This window comes from Asparagus officinalis, chromosome 6 (genome assembly GCF_001876935.1).
Source record: "Asparagus officinalis chromosome 6, Aspof.V1, whole genome shotgun sequence".
In the NCBI taxonomy this organism is placed as follows: Eukaryota; Viridiplantae; Streptophyta; class Magnoliopsida; order Asparagales; family Asparagaceae; genus Asparagus; species Asparagus officinalis.
The window spans coordinates 5,441,511-5,451,489 of record NC_033799.1 but is presented as its reverse complement, the minus strand read 5'-3'; the positions used below and the strand labels follow the sequence as shown (position 1 = coordinate 5,451,489).

The 9,979-nt window shown below is 37.0% G+C and overlaps 1 protein-coding gene and 1 long non-coding RNA gene across 3 annotated transcripts; both read left to right on the top strand.

Annotated features, from left to right (window-relative positions):
* LOC109845294 lies at window positions 250-3,309 on the top strand. Of its 2 annotated transcripts, none has more exons than XR_002248283.1 (6): window positions 250-674; window positions 833-970; window positions 1,663-1,803; window positions 1,908-1,953; window positions 2,107-2,280; window positions 2,968-3,309. It is a non-coding gene; the product is annotated as an uncharacterized LOC109845294 (long non-coding RNA). The 2 variants fall into 2 exon arrangements; XR_002248282.1 differs by having other exon boundaries at window positions 818-970.
* LOC109845270 lies at window positions 7,762-9,371 on the top strand. Its single transcript, XM_020414504.1, has 2 exons — window positions 7,762-7,972; window positions 8,744-9,371. The coding sequence occupies exons 1-2, from the start codon at window positions 7,795-7,797 to the stop codon at window positions 9,100-9,102; spliced, it is 537 nt and encodes a 178-aa protein (XP_020270093.1). The 5' UTR covers window positions 7,762-7,794; the 3' UTR covers window positions 9,103-9,371.

Genomic DNA, 9,979 nt, shown 5'->3' with positions numbered 1-9,979 from the left:
GTCGCCACGAGCTCACCAGATCTCGTTCTCCTAGACTGCATCGCTCGAGAGTTCGCTTGTAGCCCCCCTCACCTCACTAGTACAAACTATAGCAGCCCCAACAGTTGGTTAGAACTGTTGGGACAAGTTTTAATAGCCCCAACGGTTCCACCCGTTAGGGCACCTCCCTTTTTAGCAAAAAAAATAGAGGGAATTTTTCCCTCAATTTTTTTGACCAAAAAAAAACCAATAAACACCAAAAAGTTCCGATCTCTCTGAAAAATAAAAACCCAACTCTCCCGTCTCTCTCTCTCTCTCTCAAACACCGCTTCCGATCCCCTCCCGGCTGCTACCCTGACCTCTCCGCCTCAGCCTCCTCTCCTCTCCTGTCCAAACCCTGAACCAAATTCACCTACCTCCTCCTCTCCCTTGAAAACCCTAACCCTAATTCGCTCGCCTCCCTTCCCCGCAAATCCCTAACCCTAATTCCGCCGCCTCCTACTCTTCTAACTGCCTCTTCTCTCCACCACAAGCTCCGCAGCCCCTCCTTCTTTCTCTTACATCTCTCTCCCCAAAATTCCCCAAAATCCACGTCGTCGTCACCAGTAGGAGCGCGCCGCCGCCTCCTTCTCCTCTAGCAGTTCTTCGGCCGCTGCCTCGTCCTCCATCTTAGACATCCAAGCTCATTGGTGAAGGTAAGGTTATGATGTAATGAGATATTTTGCATTAGACTCTGCTTGGGTTGCAAAGTTTGATTCTTTGCTTGATAGATTGATTGGTTGCATGTTTTTTTTTTAGAGGCCTAATGACATAAACCCTAATAAAAACTTTATCAAAGGTGGTTTGCTTGTAGGATTTGCTGAATTAAGGGAATTGTTGAAGGGAGATTGGAGTGGTCGGCCGGTGATTGAGCAGAACACTTGTTATCGGATGTAGTGGAACACGACACTCAGGTGTGAAGGGTGGAGGTCCAGAGCTGATGAGGAGACTGGTGAGATTCTGTCAAATTTATCTAAAAGTTTGTTTTTTTTCTTCTGTTTAATAGGGTGGTGCCTTCATATGAACTGTGACATTGATGGAAAATAGTTTTTTTTACCCATGGGGACTTTGAGATTTTGATAATTAATTTTATTGTCTTTTGAAAAGGGTAATTTTGGTATAAATGGGTGGAATTTTGGCTCAATGGATTTTTATAGTGTTGTGAATGTTTTTACTATGAAGTGCATGGAGTTTTGGTGATTTAGAATGTTTTGGTAAGGATCGGGAATGTTTTAACTATGAAATAATGAGTTCAAAATCTGAATTTGTTAGTTGATCTTAATAGAAATTTCCGCTTTGGAGATGACCTAATTCTCCTATCAGACATTTCAATTCTGGTTGGCAGGTAGGAGGTCTTAATTTTAATGCTTGAGACGTTTTTACATATGATGTGCTTGTGAAAAAGACCGGTTTTAACTAAATCCTCTTTTTTCTAATGGTCTAATTTCATTTTATTGGAAATTACAATTTTCATGTATGATTGTGTTCTAATTCTATGCTCCATATGCTCTATCTTTTTTTCCGGGTGATTGAAGGATATAATCATCTGATTCTAGTGTAATTTAGGTTTGTCCTTAATGTCTGTGCATCTGTAAAATAACATCAAAATTGATTTTTTTTGTGTGGTTCAAATTGACTTTACAGTGGATGGGGAAGTAAAATGTGAAAAGTGGATTCAGGATGATGATAACCAATCATAGGAATCTAAAACAACATGGTGGTTGAACAGATTAATTGGGCGAACAAAGAAGGTCTCTTTTGATTGGCCATACCCATTTGTTGAGGGTAAGTGTCTTGATAGCATCTAATGCTACTTGTGGCTATTAGTTAAGCTATATAATTTCTAGCTCTCGTTACTTATGGAGCATGGCTTATACATGTTTTTGTAGGGATTTGTTCTTGAGGATGCTACTGGTTTATTTATTGGAATATGGTGTAAGTGAGCTATTGACTGATTTATTGGAATAATCACTTATATTTTCTTGTTTATTTATTTCTTTGAGGAAGAGTTAAAATTTGAAAATAGTTGATCTATTTGCTTAGACTGATTTTTGTTGTTTTTCTTTTCAACTTGTATTGGTAATGCAGGTACGTACTGTCTCAGCAAAGTATATAATGAAGTGTGATGATGACACATTTGTTAGGATTGATTCAGTGATGAAAGAAGTCAATAAAATTCCAAAGGGTGCAAGCTTATACGTGGGGGATATAAACTATTACCAAAAGTCTTTGCGCTCTGGGAAATGGGCTGTGACGTATGAGGTATCTTTTGTTTTTATCAAATAGCTCGTTTATGTAACATTTTTGCGGTTGCTTGGCTATTGCAAGCCTCTAATTTTCTATCGAAAGACAACTTTTATGTAACAATGTTTGCATCTGCTTCGCTTTCCAGCATATCATCCCAGGGCAAACAAGCTGTATAGGTCCTAACCCACATGTTTTGAATAGCATGATCGCTTCCTGCAGAGGTTCTTGTAATGTTGTATAAGTGGCTGCGCCATGGTACCCGCTGCCATTCAGTTTTACTAGTCCTTTATCCCTTGGTAGTTGGCAGAGACTTGGTAATGACAAAGGTTTTCACTGGAAAGATGTCTCGGATGCGGTCACTATATTTTCAATCATGCATATCAAGTCTCAGGATGCATTTAGGTGCTAAGTATGTAATTGGGAGATGAACGTGTTCTACAATGAGTAAGTTAAAGAATTAAGAGCTTAGACCAAGCTGTAGGAGGCAAAGCTGGTAGCTACTGACCAACTGAAGACTCTTTTTAGTATTGTTTATCTAGGTTGAGGGCACAACTGGTGAACCATCAGAACTTAGCAACATGCAAAAATCAGTGCTTTATATGAACCATTCCTTTAGATAAATTATTGTTTTCTCTGTATCATTTAGATATACGTACTGTATTTACTTTCATTTATTGACTGAATATCTGTTTAAACTGTTAGGTCATTGACAGATAAAATGATGTCTATAGCTTTGGGTTGTCGTGTTGGAGCTGATAACTTCAAAGCAGCCGATAGAGAAGGGGAAATACATTGTTCGTGAGGTGAGAATGGCAATGGATAGTGAAGATTCAAGCCAGTCTTTTGGAGAGAAGACATGCCTCTCAAACTCGTATGGAAGACAACTCAAGATGATGTTATAATTTGATACTCTTGACAAGAATCACGAAGAATGGTTAGAATTAGATAATTGATAGATTTTTCAATTCCGATTCTCTATGTTTCTGGTGTGTAATCTGTTGCATGATGATCATCTCTATATAGGTCTTGAGTATTTGTGCATAATATTATTGGCTGATTTTTCTTTTTTTTTATTTATCTAATAAATGCCCCAACGGTTCCAACCGTTGGGGCTAATATATGCCCCAACGGTTGGAACCGTTGGGGCTAATATATGCCCCAACGGTTCCAACCGTTGGGGCAAAATATTTGCCCCAACGGTTGGAACCGTTGGGGCATGTTCGGCAACCGTTGGGGTTGATTTTGCCCCAACGCAACTTGCCCTAACGGTCGTTATTTTAGCCCCAACGGTCCTAACCGTTGGGGTCATGATTTGCCCCAACGGTTACAACCGTTGGGGCAGACCTATTTTGTACTAGTGCCTGCAAGGTTTGGTCGACACCCCCAATTCCAACAAGATAGTCATAATGCAAAATCCATTACGTACATTATATTTTAAGTTCACAACTTAATCTCTTTATCTATATTTATTAGAAGGTCTGTGTCGGTAACAAAAGCACGTAACTAATTACCATTTTTGTTTTTTGATCAGCCAAAAGTCTAATTAATCCTTTCTTCTTATTAATAGGAAAACCCTGCTTAACAAACCAACATATTCTATTATAAATCAATTGCAGAAGAAGGTCCAAATGAAATTTCTTGAGAACCTCAAAGCTTTAATAGTATTGATATAAAGATATTGGGCCATATATAAGTGTTTTAGCATACCCCATATTGTTGTAGTAATAATAACAGCAGTAAAGTGCTAAGACGCGTGATAATTAAGAACACCTATTGGTTGCTATTTCACTTGAAAATAATAAACAAGATGCTGGAACTAGGGTCTGGAGTAGATTGGATAGATCCTTAGTAAATGATGATTTGATTAATCAATATACTACAAGTCAAGTGAAATATTTGATGCATCTTTACTCTGATCACTCCCCTGGGCTTATTACTATTGGAGATGAAATATTTGATGGTAAAAAGCCTTTTAAATTCTTTAATATGTGGGCTAAACACCCTGATTTTTTAGAAGTGGTAAGATCAGCTTGGAATAAGAGTGTCAGAGGGTATAACATGTACAGATTTTGCTCAAAACTTAAAAATGTGAAGCATGTTCTCAAGGATCTTAATAAGAAGAACTACATGAACATTAGTCAGCAAGTTTCAAGAGCTCAAGCTGAACTTTTGGAGATTCAATTCAAGCTGAGTACTGACCTTTTCAACTCTGATTTGATTTCTAAAGAGAGGGATTGCATCAGAAAATATGCTATTCTGTTGGATAATGAAAATTCATTTCTTAGGCAAAAAGCAAATATCAAATGGGGTCTCCACTCAGATAAGGGCTCACAATTCTTTCATTCAGTGATGAAGTCTAAGAGGCATCAGAGTAGAATCTTGTCAATATATAATGCTGATGGCTACAGGCTTACAGACTTGTCTGATATTACCTCAGAACTCATTGATTATTATAAGAAGTTGCTGGGGAGTGCTAAGGCTAACATAACTCTTGATCCTAGTGTGATCTCTAATGGCCCTGTTTTAACTCTAGCTCAGAGGAATGAACTGAGTTATCCTGTCTCTAGGGAGGAGATTAAGCAAGCTCTATTTTCCATGCCTGATAGCAAGGCCCCTGAGCCTGATGGCTTCAATGCTTACTTCTTTAAAGCTGCTTGGTGTATCATCAGCGATGATCTCTTTCTTGCAATTGAAGAATTCTTTCAATCAGGTAAACTCTTGGGTTCCCTTAATACTACTTCTATTACTCGTGTGCCCAAAGTCCTTAATCCCACATCAGCTGCTGACTATCGGCCGATTTCCTGCTGCAATGGCATCTATAAAATTATCTCTAAAGTTATTGCTAGTAGGGTGCAAAAGAATATAGGCTATTTAGTTAATGATGCTCAGTGTGCATTTGTGAAAGGGAGACTCATATCCAGTAACTTCTTACTTGCTCATGAAATTATCAAACACTATGGAAGGAAAAATAACTCCCCAAGAACTATTCTGAATGTTGATCTGAGGAAGGCCTTTGACACTATTAATTGGGAGTTTATAAGAAGTATGTTGGTTGGTCTGGGGTTTCCTATGATCATGGTTCACTGGATAATGGAGTGTATTTCCTCTCCAAAATTTTCTTTAGCATTGAATGGGGGGTTGCATGGATACTTCCATGGTGCAAGAGGATTAAGACAAGGGGATCCTCTTTCCCCTTATCTCTTTGTCATTTGTATGGAGTTTCTATCTAGAAAACTTAGTGCTCTAAAGGATGACTCCTCTTTCAAATTTCACCCGAAGTGTTCTAAACTGAAGATCAATCATTTGATATTTTCCGATGACTTGCTCTTGTTCTGTAAAGCTGACATGAGCTCTATTGCAAAAATTTATGAATGCCTACAAGAGTTTGGACAAGCTTTAGGCTTGGAAGCTAATGCAAGTAAGTGCTCTGTTTTCCTTAGTGGAGTTAGTGATAGTCTCAAAATTCAGATATGCAATTATCTTAAATTCCCTGAGGGTATACTGCCTATGAAGTATCTGGGGCTGCCACTGAATGCTAAAAGGCTCTCGTATTCTGATTGCTCCTGCCTTATTGAAAGAATAAACAAGCAATTCCAAACCTGGCAACAGAAAAAATATCTGTCTTATGCAGGCAGGCTTGAGTTGATAAAATCTGTGATATTAGGCATTCAAACATATTGGATCAGCAATTACATTCTGCCAGTTCAAGTATTGGAAAGAATTGACAAAATGAGTTCTGAATTTCTGTGGGGACATAAACTTCATCTTGTGAATTGGAAATATGTGTGTCAAGGGAAGGAGCAAGGGGGGCTGGGGATTTTTTCAGCTAAGCTCTGGAATTATGCTGCTGCTACGTACTAAGCTCCTTTGGATGATTCATCTTAAAAAGGATCTACTATGGATAAAGTGGATTCATGGAAACTATCTACAGAGGCTCAATATCTGGTCTGTTCCATCCAAGACAAATGATTCATGGACATGGAGGCAACTCCTTAAAGTGAGAGATATGTTGTTGCACAAGTTTGGTAGTGTTGACAATATTGAGGCTGCTATAACTGAATGTTATGCTGATGACAAACTCCAATTATCTGCAGTTTACAAGTCTCTTATCCAGCCTACGATTACAGTGCCCTGGGCTAAAACTGTATAGGATAGTTTTTTATATCCTAAACATTCTTTCATATTGTGGCTAGTTTGTCATTCAAGACTTCTCACCAAGGATAGATTGTGCCGAATGGGTATCCTGAGCACCAATCAGACTCACTGTGTCCTGTGTAATAGACAGGAACGGGAGACAAGTAGCCATGTTTTCTTTGAATGTCAATTTTCAGCTGAAGTCTGGAATTTAATGATGGAATGGCTGAGATATAGATGTAGGTCATGTGTATGGAGTTTGGTTTTAAACTGGTATTCATGTAATTTGAAAGGAAAAGGCCCTATGAAGAAATTGAAGAGGATGTGTTTATCCACTACGGTTTATATGATCTGGAAGGAGAGAAATCGGAGAATCTTTCAAGGCAAAATGAGGCTCCCTGCTCAGATTCTTAGTGATATCAAGTTTTTAGTTTTTGCAAAAGTTCATAATGATACTTCAAATGTACATATGAAAAATATTTTTGGGAACCTGTAATTTTTTGGTTTCCAGATTTTCTGGCACTTAGTTGTACTTCTCATTCTCAATTTGGAAAATGAATAAAATTTAAGTTTATTGACAAAAAAAAAAAGAACACCGCACCATATCGGGATTTTAAACAGCATGTTCAAAGCAAATTAAGGCTGCCCCGATTACTGTAAAGTAATAAATTAATGAGAAAAAATTTAGTTAGAAGGATAATTAAAATCACAACGTAATGTAGATTACTGGCAGAGAAAATTTCCACCCAAACAAGTGCGAAACCAAATTGAATAAACATGCATATATGGATGCACATGTACCTAGCCAACTGAAGCAGTATAGCTGCACTTATAGCTATTACCTAACCATCACTCCTACATGTGAAGCAGTATAGCTGCACTTATAGCTGTACCTAAATTAAACATTAATTGCACAAGCGCCAGGATTTCAACGTCGACCAAACCTTTACAACATGGTTAACACGTGCGAGTACATCACACTACAAATTAACCTTGCAGATTAACCAATCATCTGATAATTGCAACTAAGTTTCACACTTATCAGCCATTTTCCCCATGATCTCACCACCGAGGGCATCAACTTCGTGAACCAGCTGAGGCGAAGCAATATTATTTACAAGTTAACTTACTTTGAAGATATTTACCACTTAATTAATGGTAAGTATTAATGGGAGGAATTTATTCCTATTTAGCTCAAACCGTTCGTGAAACGTATACAGGGCAAAATATGCATGTTTATTTACTTAGCAAATATGAACCTATATGCCCATTAGTTGGATGCCAAAGGATGACTAGATCCCAGGTTATATATATAACCACCACCAGGTCTTCTCAAAAAAAAAAAAAAAAATACGCCAAAAATAAAATAGAAAGAAATTAAGAAACAGACGAAAAATGAAGGCTTTTCCCTCTCTTGTTGTTGCCCTCCTCTTCCTCAACTTGTTATCAGCTGACGCCACTCTCGAAGAAACATGCAAGCAATTAGCAGCTCACACAGGCGTTCATTTTGACGTCAACTTCTGCATAACAACTCTTCAGGTTGTTCCAGGAAGTAATGAAGCTGATGCTATAGGTATATATATTCTTTTTTCTAGGTATATATATTCTTACTCCGATTTATTTTTATTTTTATTTGTATTTGATTTTCTTATCTCTACTTCATTCTAACATTCTGACTTTATGTTTGTTCCTTTAGGTGTTGTCTCTATTCTAATGGAAAAAGACGTGTCTAATTTTCAATTGTTAGAAAACATTTTTTTGACTTTATTTTTATTGTGGAATGCATACAAGTTTGTTAATTTTTTATAAAATTAATATATCATTGGTAAAGTAAAATAGAGAATATTAATCCGAAGATTGGATAAAACAAGCTTAATAGAAAACAATAAAAATTTGCAGTAGTTTTCGCTAAAAAACTAATCGGTGAAATGAAATTAAAGATTGTTTTTTATAATAAATAATAATTATAATTTTTAGTGCAAAATAGATATAAAAAGGTAGTTGTAAAATATTTCTAGGAAAAAAATGAGGGGAAAAAAGACAGAAATAGACGCTAAAGACGGAGAAAAAAAAAGAAAGAAACATATATAGTCGTAGAAATTAAAGGAATTTGCCTCATAAATCTATTACTATTATGCAATGTCTCTTTTAATCTCACCTATTAAATAACATCCAATGGATGAGAATAAAAATAGTGGTTTCTCCGTCTATTTTTTGTTTTTATTTTTAAATTATTTTTTATTTTTTTGAGAGGATTCAAATCCTTCAACGATTTTAGGGTTAATTCCGGATGCACACCTGAGATAGTCATCAATTAATGTAGTTTTTTTTATTTTTAAATCAGGTCTTACCTCTATAATAGCCAACCTAGCGAACGCCAACATCACGCACAACCTTGCCAAAGTGAAGGAGTTGCTGAACAGTAAAAACGTGTCAGCGGAGAGCAAAAAGGCTCTGGATGTCTGTGAAGAAGTGTACGATTTGGGCATTGAGGACATCAAGGAAACGATTGAAGCGCTCGAGTCTCGCAATTTTTTCACGGTTAAGAGTCGTTTGAGTGCGCTATTGTTCAACGTCTTCACGTGCAGGGATGCTTGGGCCGAGTCGAAGCTGAAGTCTCTGATGCCTAAAGAAGAAGACGATGCTTATAAAATCAGCGACCTTGCTGTCTCCATTGGTGCTTCGCTTCCTGATCATCAGTAACTTCTTGATTTGTCTTCAGTCTGTGGGTGTCGGATGTTGGACGTTTAGAGTAAGATATTATATATGAACGTTTGTAGCCATGGTGCCCTTCATTGTTTCTCGGATTAGACTTGGTCAAGGTAGTTCGCGTTTACATGAAAGACGAAGGCGAAAATCATGGGGAATTTCATGTCTAGGTATCAAATTTAGGCTTTCCCTTTGTTTTGTACGCATAGAAGTTAAGTTCTTGGATTAGTTCAGGTCTTCTAATTAAAACCATCAATTCATCATTCCCTTCGTTTCGTAAGCATAGGCGCATGACACACATATCAATCATATGTTCCAGTGTCTTGTTTTCTTGGACATCATTTGTGTAAAAGTACTGTTTTTAATTTCAAACTATATATTCTCGTAATCAAGTCACAAAACCGAAGAAACAAATATTGTCTTTTGATCCAATACAATAACAATAAGAAGAAGAAAAAAACAAGGGAAAAATGCTTCCAGCCCCCAAAAGCCAAGTGAACGTGCTTCCCACCCCCAAGACTTGGTCAATGAGAGTTTTACCCCTAAAAATAAAGATTGTGTTCTCTGAACCCCAAAACACAAAACCCAAGACATTAAAACATGTGAAGACCATAAACACTTCTCTCTCTCTTTCTTTTTTTTATTAAAATATGATGAGGATTATTTTATTATTTCTCTCTCTCTCTCTCTCTCTATATATATATATATATAAAGAGGGTTCTCTGAACCCCAAAACACAAAACCCAAGACATTAAAACATGTGAAGACCATAAACACTTCTCTCTCTCTTTCTTTTTTTTATTAAAATATGATGAGGATTATTTTATTATTTCTCTCTCTCTCTCTCTCTCTATATATATATATATATATA